At 38.1% G+C, this 12,615-nt stretch overlaps 1 protein-coding gene across 3 annotated transcripts in view; it reads right to left on the bottom strand.

Annotated features, from left to right (window-relative positions):
- BEND7 (BEN domain containing 7) overlaps window positions 1–12,615 on the bottom strand; it is a 50,357-nt gene that overhangs the window by 21,778 nt on the left and 15,964 nt on the right. For 2 of the 3 annotated variants that reach the window (XM_056508786.1, XM_056508793.1), the window contains exons 3-5: window positions 11,177–11,476; window positions 5,321–5,443; window positions 2,590–2,855 (exon numbers count right to left, since the gene is read on the bottom strand). In XM_056508786.1, coding sequence (XP_056364761.1) covers window positions 2,590–2,855; window positions 5,321–5,443; window positions 11,177–11,476 — 689 coding nt within the window. The remainder of the gene's footprint in view (window positions 1–2,589; window positions 2,856–5,320; window positions 5,444–11,176; window positions 11,477–12,615) is intronic. The other variant, XM_056508801.1, reaches the window with a different exon arrangement.

Genomic DNA, 12,615 nt, shown 5'->3' with positions numbered 1-12,615 from the left:
AACCCAAAAAGCCAGAAGGATCATGAGGCTCTGCTCTGTATTTGTACTGAAAAATCAAATGAGCTTTTTCTCTTCCATTCTGTGGGTTGTTTCCCACTTCCCTAGTCTTACCTTAGGACATCTGCATTATGCTTTGGCAGGTGCACCAACCCTACAATACAGCTACAATACACCCTACAATACAGCTGTAAAATACATTTCAAACCTTACCACTGTACCATTGTGGAGGAGTTAGTATTATTTTAGTTTTATTTTATATTATATTAGTTTTAACTGTTTTATTCTTAATATAGGGATCAATTTGTTTATCAATGAAACAGTTTGAAAGCAAAACTGTGATTTATTCTTGCTTTCCTTTAGTAGTTAGCTATTCTTCAATCAAAGACAATCAGTAACCATTTGAACTTCATGACCACTTTGAATGTGATTTCTCAGAGAAAAGGCACTTATTAATTGATAATGATCATGGCAAAAGAACTGGAGGGTAAACTATTTGTGAACAACAAAATAAAGAAGAATAACAAAATAAAGAAGACCTGAATGCTAAAGGCTTTTGCTGTGCTAAAATTAACAGGCAGTGAATAAGATTTAATCATAGATATTTTAGTAGGCTGTAATATGTAGATGAAAAATTATTAGGTTACAAATGAAATATTACAACTGTAAAACAAACACAAGTTCAACTAGGAATTGTAATCAGATCATTACATTTAAGAAGCAGATTCTCTGATCCATGGGCCAGATTAAGGGTTTGTCTCACAAAGACATTTTCCACCTAAGTACAAGTATTTCATCTCAGCAGGTCTGAACTAATTGCACTGGTTTTGGCAACCCTAATTTTATACCCATTAAACTTGGATTCTTCTTAAAGTTCAATAAATGTTGGCAAAATATCAGTGGCAGCAGTGGTGATGTATGACACAGCACACACTACAGACAACCTGTGGAATATTCTCAAGGGAACATTCATTTATGGTGCTTTGTAAAACACCTTTCAGGTTTTTTCAGGCACACAGACATGCTGGTTGTGACCACACAAGAGATGCTTATAAAAAAATAGAAAAAGATAATGCTGCCATTTGTTCTCAAAGAAGTTACTTTCTTAAGCCTTCTCAAAATACTTAAGGTCACATTTTACTTTTGCATTAAACATACCTGTTTTCAGAACTCAAATGTTTCCTTTCCAAAGAGAAAACAAAATCAATTTGTTTGTCTTGGGGTTCTGACTGTAAATTTAGTCAAACAACTGTTGTGGCAAGCAGGGGCTCCAAGCATCGAAGGACAAATGAAGACCTGATTTATGAGCCACGTGTTTTCTCTTCTTTTTTTTCCCTTAGGTCAAACTGGCAACTACAAAGAATCGTGTCCAGCAATGGAACACATTCATAAAGCCAAATTAAATTCCATTGCAAGCACAGAACTGTTTTCAAAACCGTGTTTCAAGCTGACAAGAGTGCCACAAGCAAAGAAAAATTATAAGCACAAATTGCATACTGAAGATAAATTACCAGTCCTCCCCAAACCTTTACCTCAAACATTATTAAGCTCAGTACTACAAAAGGAAACCCTCAGAAAAAAGCATCAAACTAGTTACTCTGTACCACTACACTGACTCTGTGGCATGAGACTGCAACCTAATTAGTGGTGTGGCTTGCATTGCTGTAACTGAATTATCCTGACTGCTCTTTTTTATTATTAGTTCCCTCTTCCAGAAGGATAGAATATTATCTGCTGCATTGTTTTCATTTACGCTTATTGATACTGAATTTAATTATGTTTTTCTAGCTCATAGTACTTAGGAAATTGGAAAGAGCCTGCTCAAAATTAAAAATATATTAGAGGAATTAATGAACAGTTTACTTGTCAGTGAACTGGTTAGGATGACATCAATTTGGTCATTAAACAAAGCCAATCATCCACCAGATACATGGAATTTCTATCAGTGTGTACATGAATCAAGAAAAAATGCTTACTTCAACTTTCTATGGGAAAAGTACACATTCTTAGAGTGGGCGAATTTTGGCCTTTTTAGTCACACTGCCATTATCAATAGTGTTGAGGCCTTACTCCAGCACACACAGCAATCAAGACCAATTTACCCAATTCAGCAAAGACTAAATATGAATTTTCTAGAGATGAGGAGTCCCCCAAAGTCAGTGGGAGCAGAAAAGCAGGAAAGAACACAAATACAGGCATGATAAAGACACGTGTGGTCTACACAGGCTCATCAGCAATGATGGGGCAGTGAATGCTTTACACACTTTGCCCTTTTCATGGCTCCTCATCTCAACCGTGGCTCTTGGCACGGGGAGAGATGAAGAACAAGTTTCCACTGAAAGTTCAAATAACAGGAGACTTGAACTCAGGGAAAAACTTCATGCTTGTGAAAGTGGGAAAAAAACTTCCAAAACCCCATTATGAGCACTCCACACATCTAGCCCTAACATCTCCATTCACTCCTTCCCAAGATTTGCTAGTTTATTCTAACAAAAAGTGGGAAGATGCATCCATGTGGCTTGAGTACTGACTCTTCTGAATGAGTCAGTATTTCAAAATCCTGCAGTCCTTCATATTAAAATTTTAACTTACATCTGATGAAGCTGATTCAAGGATAATTCCAAACCCTGAACCTGGGGTCTCAGGCTTCAGGGGGGGTTCAATTGCTGGCAGACTCGATGGTTCGGAGTTTGCTGTCAGCCTCTTCTCGTTCTCTGGAGAGCTGGGTTTCTTATTCATGGTAACTGTTTCAACAGCTTTGAGGGGCAGTTTTCTCTTTTTATTTCTCTTTCTTGACATTGATGACTTCTGTGCACAAATCAGAGGAACAGGAGGCTGCTGTCTGTTTTGAGTCCCAACTGAATGATAGAAATTAATGAATTAATTTTAGAGACAAAAGCCCATGAATAACCACACAGATGCACCATTAAACTACTGACTCACTGAACTTATTTTCTAGATAAGTGATGTGATTTTCAGGGCTGCTGGTGCATAGGAAACAAATAAGTTTTATCACCTTTGCATAATTTTCCAATCTGTACAATGGGGATAATGACAGTGAGCTCTGCTGTGAGGCTTTTCAAGCCATACTGATGAACAGTATTTTAAGAAAATTAGGAATACACAGTTCTTTTTCCTAGTGACCACTGGATGGTTGCTGACATGAAGCACTTAAGTGATTATTAATTTGTGTGTCCTCTGAATGACTGAGAATCTCACTGTCTTTGAGAATCTCTTCCTGATAAGTAAGATAATACAAGTGCTAATGCAATTACAGTTATTTTTATGACTGTGGTCTCCAAGTTAATTAGCTCAGCAAGAACATTTCAAGTACCATTATGTCAAGAATGAGTGAAAACACTATTCAATAGTTTAATTTCTAGGGAAAAAAAGTAACTCAAAGTTGCATTGGTTTGTTTTGTTCATACACAAAAACTGACATGTATTACCTCTGAAATACAAGAAACCATATTTTACATTTATCAATATTTTGCATTTTCCAGTATCCACAATCATTTGTACAAATTAAGGCACCAATCTTGAACCTGCACCAATATGTACAACCCCTTCAGATGAATGCTATCAAGATACAATTATATTTGTGGATAAATCACTAAGATCAAGGTCAAAACAAATGAAGACAAAACCAAAAGATGCATCATATATCATGTAGATCAAACTCATTCAAGATATGAGCGAGCTACAATAAGTCCTCATCTACAAAGCTTCAGGAAAAAAAAATAAACCTCAGACTATTGTTTATTAAAAGATTTCTGGAATATTTAATTTTTGGCAAGGATTTACAAGACCATGATATACAGTTTATAATTAAGACAGTACGGTGTTTGAATACTAAAGTAAGTTATTACATTTTCAATTTGAATTTTTTTTTTTCTTTCAGCAACAAAAATGCCAAATGATTTTTTCTCTGCAAAACCATAATTTCAGAAAACATGAAGTATTCCAAGTGAATCAAAAGATTCACAAATTAACAAAGGTACTTACTCTGCAGATAGATAATAAATAAGAAATGTTCTGCTACTGAGGAGTTAGCTCTTTTGGCATAGACCCCAGTTTTCTAACTCTCACTCACAAGCCATTTTTCAATCACCCATGTGCTTTCAATGAAATTGGTGTGACCCATTTGAAGAATGGTGAAGAATCCCATGTACCAGCAAAAATTGTAAAACTGGGCTGTTGTGTTCTTTTTTGTAAATTGATGACTTCTAGAAAAGCATTTTTATGTGTGTCAACTGATATTACAAAACCTGTCTGATTGTTCCCATCACTCACTTAAACATTATACAATGTGGAGACAACGAGTTTAGTCAGCCCTTCACTCCACCCATATTTCAGTTAATTACTCAACACTCCCTTTTCTTACAGAGGTCTTATTCAGCCTCTCCACAAGAGAAGCCTCCATGGCTCCAGTTCCCATCACTCATGTTGGATGGACAAGTCAACTGACAAAAATCTTCAACATCTCTATTTCCTCATTAGTATTAACATTAATTTTTAGGTAGCACAGAGCCTGCAGCTTCACATCAGCCTATAACGACCTAACTCTACCTACCACATTCTCATTATCTTGCTGGCTCAACCACTCCTCTGGCTCTGCACTGTTCTGTTTCAGCTCCCAACCTAGGAGAAAATTAAACTCTTTCTCCAGTGAACAGATTATTGCTGGTATACACACTGAAAGCTGGTACTTCACAGCCAGAGGAAGGGTGGAGGCCAGGACATGCAGTGGCTAGCTCAGCTGAGACTACCACAGAGCTAGAAGAGGTTTGAATGAAGAGCTATTTGGTAACTTTCAGCTACCTTCAAATTTTACTTTTCTTACCCCTAAGATTAGTGAACTGGTAAGCAGAACACAGGTGAAGTAGCATTCGGGACCCCTGAATCAATGCACTGCGAAAATAAACTGCATGGGTTATGGATATTGACCTGCCCACTCAGCTCTTATTATGTATCTGATCACATTAATTTTCTTTTCAATTTAGCCTTAAAAGGCTACAAGATAAAATCCTATGTTACAGGTAAGGATCTGAAAAGTAGAAGTTGCATTACCAAGAAACCTGTGAAAATCTGACTTTGACCGATGTGTCAAGAGAGCAGGAAACAATCTGTTTTTTCCTGAGTACCCACACAGACTTTTAATTTCCTAGACCACTCCCTAACAGGAAGACCACAGAATCATAGAACAGTTTGTGTTTGGAAGAGACCTCCAAAGACCATCTTGTCCAACACCCCTGCAACAAGTTGGGCCATCCTCAGCTCGATGCTTATCACGTGTCTGCACATACGGGACTGGTCACTGTACCTGTCTGAAGCTGCATCAATTTTCGCATGGTCTTGAGCTCTTGAAGAATTGCCTGCAGGGTTGACTGGCAATTACATGTACAGCAGTTTGGTCCAACTGATGAATTCACCATTGGGATTTCTCCTGAAAGAGAGCAGAATGGAATGGGCGAGATGTAACCCACACAAAATCACCCAGACAACAATTAACAGGTGTTTGAAACTATGATCAATACATCAGTTTGTAAAATTAGATCAAAAGCATGAAAGGGAATAATTTTCAATGTGATTGCTTTTAAGAGGAAGGGACCACTAGTTTTTATTCAATTACTAATATGTGCAATTATATTGAGTTGGGATGCAATGTTACATGGGCTGGAGAAGACTGCTCAGAGTGTGAATATAATGCACTCCTCACAGCAGGCTCTCCATTTTCAGGCTGGTTCATCTTGAATAACAAAAGCACCAAGCCTCATTACAAACATACTCATTTTATCACACACACAAAAAAAAGCCTATCTCCCGGAACAGTCTTAAAAAGAATGAAGACAGTCTGTGCAATAAAGGTTTGTACTGTACATAAAATGAGGTTCTAGGAATTTTTAAACTGCTTGAATGTTACAGGTGATTTTTTACCATGTGAAGAAGAGAGAATGAAAATAAAATACCCTGGAGAGAGAAAAAACAACAAAAACAAAACAAAAGATAAAAAAAAAGAAACACAAAAAAAAAACCAAAAAAAAAAAAAAAAAAAGCAGGACAGAGAAGACCCACCAGCAATTAAAACTTTCAAATATGCTCTTCTGTTTGCTAGAGTGGGATTGTTTTCTATGATGTTTTCCATCACTGTGACCTACAAGATGGGCTTTCCATAGTTTTCCTTTGAAAATTAATATAGTAGTTCAAGAGATTCCTTTTCTCTAGTAATTCTTACTAGTGTTTAATGGAATTTACATAGTTCTAGTTCTAGCCCTCAGCAGTGCATTTATTACTTCTTTACTTTCCAGAAGTTTTGCAGTTTTTGTTCTGAATTAGAACAGGCTGCAACAGTAGAGGGATTTCAAACTTTGCAGAATAGTGTATCCTACACTTCAGCTTAAGACAGCTGTATCCCTAATTTTAATGCTGCAAATAAAAATTTCAAAATTCAACAGAACACCTAACAGTATCTGATTGAAACTGAGGCAAGATGGGATGCACCTCCCACCCTTTCCAAATGTCCTTACAGTCATTTTACTGCTTGAGACTGCAGGAGGAGGGATGACACTTTATGAAGATAGGTACAAATACACCTGACAAAACAACCTCACTTGGTGTCACATGTGGACTTCAGCCAGCATACTTCCCTTTTACTTCTGTAGCCTGACAATTATCAGGTGTCCTTTCATCATTATCTAGCTAAAGTGAACATAAGCAATTCGTTAATCTCCACTTATAAATCTTCATGTTTTTCATTATTACTTCTGCTTTCCTCTGAAGCCAAACCAAGTTATGAATACTTTTTTAGGTTTGGGTTGTATTCTTCCACTAGAGATCTCTGATGTTAGACCCACACAGATTCCCTGACTTTAATCCTCATTTGAAATAACTGAAAATCTGGCCACCACCAGGCACTTGCTCTCTATATCCTTCCATACAGTCGTTCAGACCTGAAGCAACATCTGTCAGACTTGAGAAAACTCATGGCCACACTCCAAAGGTGAGCTACCTGTAAAGATAAACTAATGCATCACTTAAAGATAGCTGACATCTTCTGGGTGTCACACTCCTCATCTCCTCAGGTATTTAGATTCTCCACACTACTGCAATTACAAATTTTGGTGTTTTAAAATATCATACATGGATATAATCTGTTAAACTGTATTAAGATAAATGGAGTAGTTAAAAAATTCCCTGCAAATCTAGCAAATGCAAATGCAAAAGCATCACTGGCTTAATCTCTCCAAGGTTTCAGCTGCAAATAAAAGGATTTTTGAGAACTAAAAAGTTATTTGGAAAACAGGCTGAGAATCTCAAAACGAAACAAAAAGGTTTCTGACTCAGCAGGACTCTGCCTAGTTTGATCTCACCCTTCCTTTGTACAGTCTATTCATTGGAATTTCCTTGGGGCATGGATGAGATTTTACATTTTCAATGGTCCATAAAGTGTTTAGCCCATTGTTACAGGTACAGAGGGGAAAAAAAGAATGTTATCTTTAGCTCTGCGACAGATTAATCACAATTCCTCAACTTGGCTCCACCAATACCCTTCACCTACCTGTTATAAGTAGACTTGTAAGTAGATGAATTTCAAGACTACTTTTAATTTAATAGCACCAGCTTAACTCTGTGCCTTTCAGTAAGACAAGCAGGTAACCCAGAAATGGGAGCCCCAGAAATTAGAAGAGTTTTATTAACAGACAACAAATACAAAGATCATCCTTCCCTCAGTCCTTTCTCAGTTGTTTAACACTAAAAGATGCTTGGGATAAAGCCTGTCCTTTCTCTTGATCAGAATTCAATATTCTAGTGGGCTTCTGGAAATTATATCTGAAAGACTGTGGGGGGAAAAAGGGTTAGTGGCTTTTTTTCCCATCTTAATGAAGGCTTTACATCATGGTGAATTGCATGTGAAAACTTCAACAAATTGTATCAGTAAATACCTGTACATCTTTCCTGTTGCAATATAACATGTTTCTGATGAAAACACAAGCACACAGGCTCCTGATGGAAAACCAAGGGGTCTATTTTCCCATTGAGGCATAGGGGATTTACTTTACAATCCCCATTAGCATTGATAGAAATTACCCATGTAAATCTACCATAGGTACTGGGAATGGGAAAAGAGACCACCAATATTTCAAATCAAAGCAAGGTTCTACTGACTCCTTACATATTCATGAGGGTTTTTTATTTTCTTTCTAGCCTCCCTCCTCTGATCAGTTATTATGTTGTAAGAAATATCTAGTAGAGTGTTCTCAGTCATTGTTCTAAGCACTATCTTTATCATTTTTAGAGGACAAAAGCAACCCTTTTCAACTTGTTATAAATCAATTTTTAATTTTAAAAGGAGATCAGACTTTTTATTTTTATGAAGGAGTCTTTAAAGAGCCATCTCCCTCTTTCTTGGAACCTAGCCAGCAGGCAAATTTGATACCTGCCTGTGTGACTGAGAGAAGGAGATGACACAAGCATGAGCTACTTCCACCATACAAACAGTAAGTAGCCGAGGAAGTATTTTCTTCCAGCTGGATCTGCTGAGAGGGAATTCACTCACTGTAACTAACATTGCTACCAGTTTATACTGGAATGCATGCAGGAACTACCCAGTGGAAATTATCTTGATACAACCCAAAAGCAATTCAGCTGCTGCATCACTGCTGGATTTGGTACAGAACACAAAAAATGAAACTCAAGTGTGAGTTTGTTGTCTAGGACAGACGTGGTGCTGCTCACTCTTTGTAGTTCCAGCTGCCTTCCACTAAAAACAGTGGGACACAGATGTCTACCTAACATCTTGTGGAACCACCACCTTAAGTTTGGTTTGGAATAAATCCCTTTGGTTTTTAAGTATGTTCCTACTCTTCCCTCTACTGCAGCAATGTCAAGGCTTCCCTGTTCTTCCTTTACTCTCTTATTTTTGTTGATGCCTTGTTTTAGCTCTCATATTTTTCATATTTTGTACTGCATTAGTATATAACTGTGAACTTCATATAGAGTGTTAGCACTTCACAGTTTAATTAGACAAAACAATTTTCTTCCAGCCTGAGAACCAAGGTCACCAGCTTCAGGCCCCAAAAAGTATAAACAAAAGTGAACTGGGGAGAGCAAAACTGTGAGAGTGCGACTTCATTACCTGAAGCTGTAATCAGACAATTAATCTCAATATGCACTTGGACCAAACTTATAAAAGTGTGGAAAAACTCATGACCCATCATCCATCTTGGATGTAGCCTTGGCCAGGCTCTTGTACTGCCCAAGGTGTATCCTTTGAAGGCCTTTCAAATAAATACCTAGTTTATTTCTCTTACTCTGTCTAGCCTCTGTTCTGGGTATCCTCTCCAGACATCTTCATCAATAGCTTTCTCAGGAATGTCTTCTATACCAGCACCTATTAAACATCTATTCCAGCCTCTCCTTGAACCATCTTTACCCTGTGAGTAGATAAGTGCACCACTGAGGTGGACTTGATGGGTCTATTACATTCAACTTTAGCAATTCAGATGGCCTACAACATATATCTTCATTTTTTATAGAGCATCTATCCACAGTGGACAGAAAGAGTTCCTGAACTCAGATCACCTACTACAGATGTGTGATGACTTAAGCCTGACAGCTCCAAGAAATAACATTATGTCTGGCAGTTTTGTTCTAGAAACTTAAACACCATGGTGAGTACCAATGAGTAGTATCTCCCTTGAAGTATTGTTCAGCATTTCCACACCCAGATTTTAAGAACTTTGTCTGTCCTCTGAATAACATCTAAAATACTAAGCTTGATGCTCAGGCTCCCAATGCAAGGGATGGGGGGAATCAGGCTGCTTAAATACCCAGAAGAGCTGGGTGAGGAGCAGTTTCAGGGTTTACTCACTGCTCAGAAATGTATCAAAAGTTTTTCTTCCCTAGAGACCAAGCTTTGAAGTCCAAGCAGCAGTCAGGATCACAACACCCCATGAGAGGCAGACACCTCAAACCAAATCGCTATGCAGATTGTCTTTTCAAAGGTGGCCAGAGGAGACGGCCCACACCCACCTTTATGTAATAACCCAAAAAATTGCATTCCTTTCAGCAGCAGGACAGCTGCAAAGGGAGGTGCCTCCTGGGTGCTCCTCTAAGAGCTGGGAGCCTGAGCATTCCTCCTGTCCAGCCCAGAAGCTGCACAGCCTGACCCTTACATGTCCCATAGACCACCCCAAACCTATAAGAGATCGTAAGTCAACTGAATCCTTCCTCCACATACAAAAAAATCAAAGCTGACATTTTCTTGCATATAGGGCCAAATCCTGTCAACACATTTTAGCTCACATGCTGAATCAGGCCCCTGAGGGGATAGAGGTGCTGCTCCACCTACTTTCTGGATTTGAGAACAAGGCACCTAATCTATGCAGGTTTGGGCACTTCTGTGCATGCAGAGAACTGTCCCTGCCAGTGCCCAGGGCCTCTAAGGACAAAGAAGATGTGTGATGAATTTTGGGTCCTTCCATATTTAGAAGATTGTTATGGTGGGGTTTTGACAGCAGATTTTTTTTAATCTGGCAGCAAAACTTCCATTCTCTGGGACTTAATAAGAAAAAGGCATTTTAAAGGCACACTGCCATCTACTTCAGGGCAGAATTCTCTGCCAGTACTGGATTGGCCACAGTCTAGTACATGCTGTTCATAGGTAGACTCCATCATCTCTTTTCTCCAATAGTCTCATTGGAATAAAAGCCTAAGGCTGTGATGGAATTTTGTACCTGCAGTTCAGTGGCCTGTTATAAGGCTGATGCCATCCCCTTATGAAAGGCAGTAGAATCCTGCTCCACAAGTGGTGTCACAACAGTGTTACATTACTCACAGCAAAGAGGAGTGGTAGAGGTTGACATTTAATTAGCCATGAATTTAATAACAAAGACAAAAGCTGTTTTAGTAAGTACTGTATAGAAATTAAGTTTGTAAAGGCATTGAGTAATTCTATCCTATCACCATTTTAAAAGCTAAGACAGATGGTAGCAGAATGCACAGTGCACACTTTCACACCTTTCTGAAGTGATAACTATGTGCTCATTTTGTAGACTCTGAACTATAACTGCTTTCAGTGCAGTGGTACAATATATCATCACAACAAAGGTAGGTATCTAGTAGAGAACAAGCAGAGGGGGAGAAAAAGGCACCATTCTCAGTGTCTAACAGGTCATACCATTGGATGCCACAGTTCGAGCCTGATTTTGGAACGTTTTGGATCGAGTTCCGTATTGCCCTGAAAAATGGCTGGTTTGGGGTGGTAACTCATTCCAGGCACTGCTCTGTGACGGATGGACGCTCGCCTGCGACTCCGCAGGGGAATTCAGGCGCTGGGCCCAGGCTAAGTCTAAATCTTGGGGCTCCTCCTTCAGTTTTTCTCCTTCTTTGCCAACTCGTTGATAGATTCTTCCAGTGCTGTCATTCAGTAATCTTCTCATCCCTGTAATTTGTTTTTTAATTTCCCGGCTTTCATCTCCTAATGAAAACAGAGCCACAGTTATCACTGTAAATTAGCAAAACAGTAATGGGTAGCAATTAATGGTTTTAGATGCCAATAAGTTGGAGCACAGAAATAAATAAATAACAACAAGAAAGAAATGGGATGGTTGAGTGGTCATTGGGATGTCCCAGGTTATGCTTTCACACAGCTCTCCTGCCTGAAAGACATGCTGAACTTGGCTTTCTTGATGCTGTTTCTAAGACTTTGAGGAGTAAGATTATTTTTTGCCAGAAGGAAATAATAATAGCTACAGCAGTTTCAAATAAACTGTCCTTTTAAGAGACTGATCCTATTCAGGCATTGACATCAGTGGATATTTTCCTTGAGTAAAGCCCAAAGGATCAGATCCTTTATGTATGAGTTTGCTGTATGATGAAGGATACATCCTACAAAAAAATAAAGCACAGAAAGCACCACACCATACACATGCAGAACAGCACTGCATCTATTGATTTTAATGAACAGAATCAGTTCCTTATTCCACAGAATTTAGTAATACTGGATTATACAGGAATAAATTAAACAGTAGCTAATATGTGTGTAACTGCAGATAGCTGAATTGCTGGATGTCTTAAAAATGTAGATTCTAAAAAGAAAATGAAAATATATACAAGAAAATGTGACTGTTCCAAATAAATCCAGGGCATTTAAAGAATAAAAGTTACATACATAATACTCCTGGCACAGTTTAAGTATTAATTTAACATATGAAACTGCTGATTGCACAATGAATAGATGTGTTTTGGGCAGATAGTAGCTACTTTGCTCGTTAAAGCGTACATTAAATTTCATGAGTAATAAGAAAGTGTTCATTGCCCTTTCTGAAGAAGAAGCTTCTGGTTTTCTTACTGGTAATAGAAAAATCAAATATCCTAAGCAAATGTCATAAGTAAGAACCAGAAACTGATGAATCAACCATCCTTTATAGAATACTTAATACAAAAATGTCTGGTATCCTCTATTCAATTTATATTTGTACTTCCCAAAATAAACCTATTTTTGACAAAGTAGCAGTACAAAGGAAACTTTAGAAGACAAAAAACTACTCTCCAAAAATCCAAGATTCAAGGTGTGCCGTCTCTGGTTCAACAAGGTACTTGAAATTGTGCTAAATT

This window comes from Oenanthe melanoleuca, chromosome 1A (assembly GCF_029582105.1).
Source record: "Oenanthe melanoleuca isolate GR-GAL-2019-014 chromosome 1A, OMel1.0, whole genome shotgun sequence".
NCBI classification, from domain to species: domain Eukaryota; kingdom Metazoa; phylum Chordata; class Aves; order Passeriformes; family Muscicapidae; genus Oenanthe; species Oenanthe melanoleuca.
This window is presented reverse-complemented; position numbering and strand designations above follow the sequence as displayed.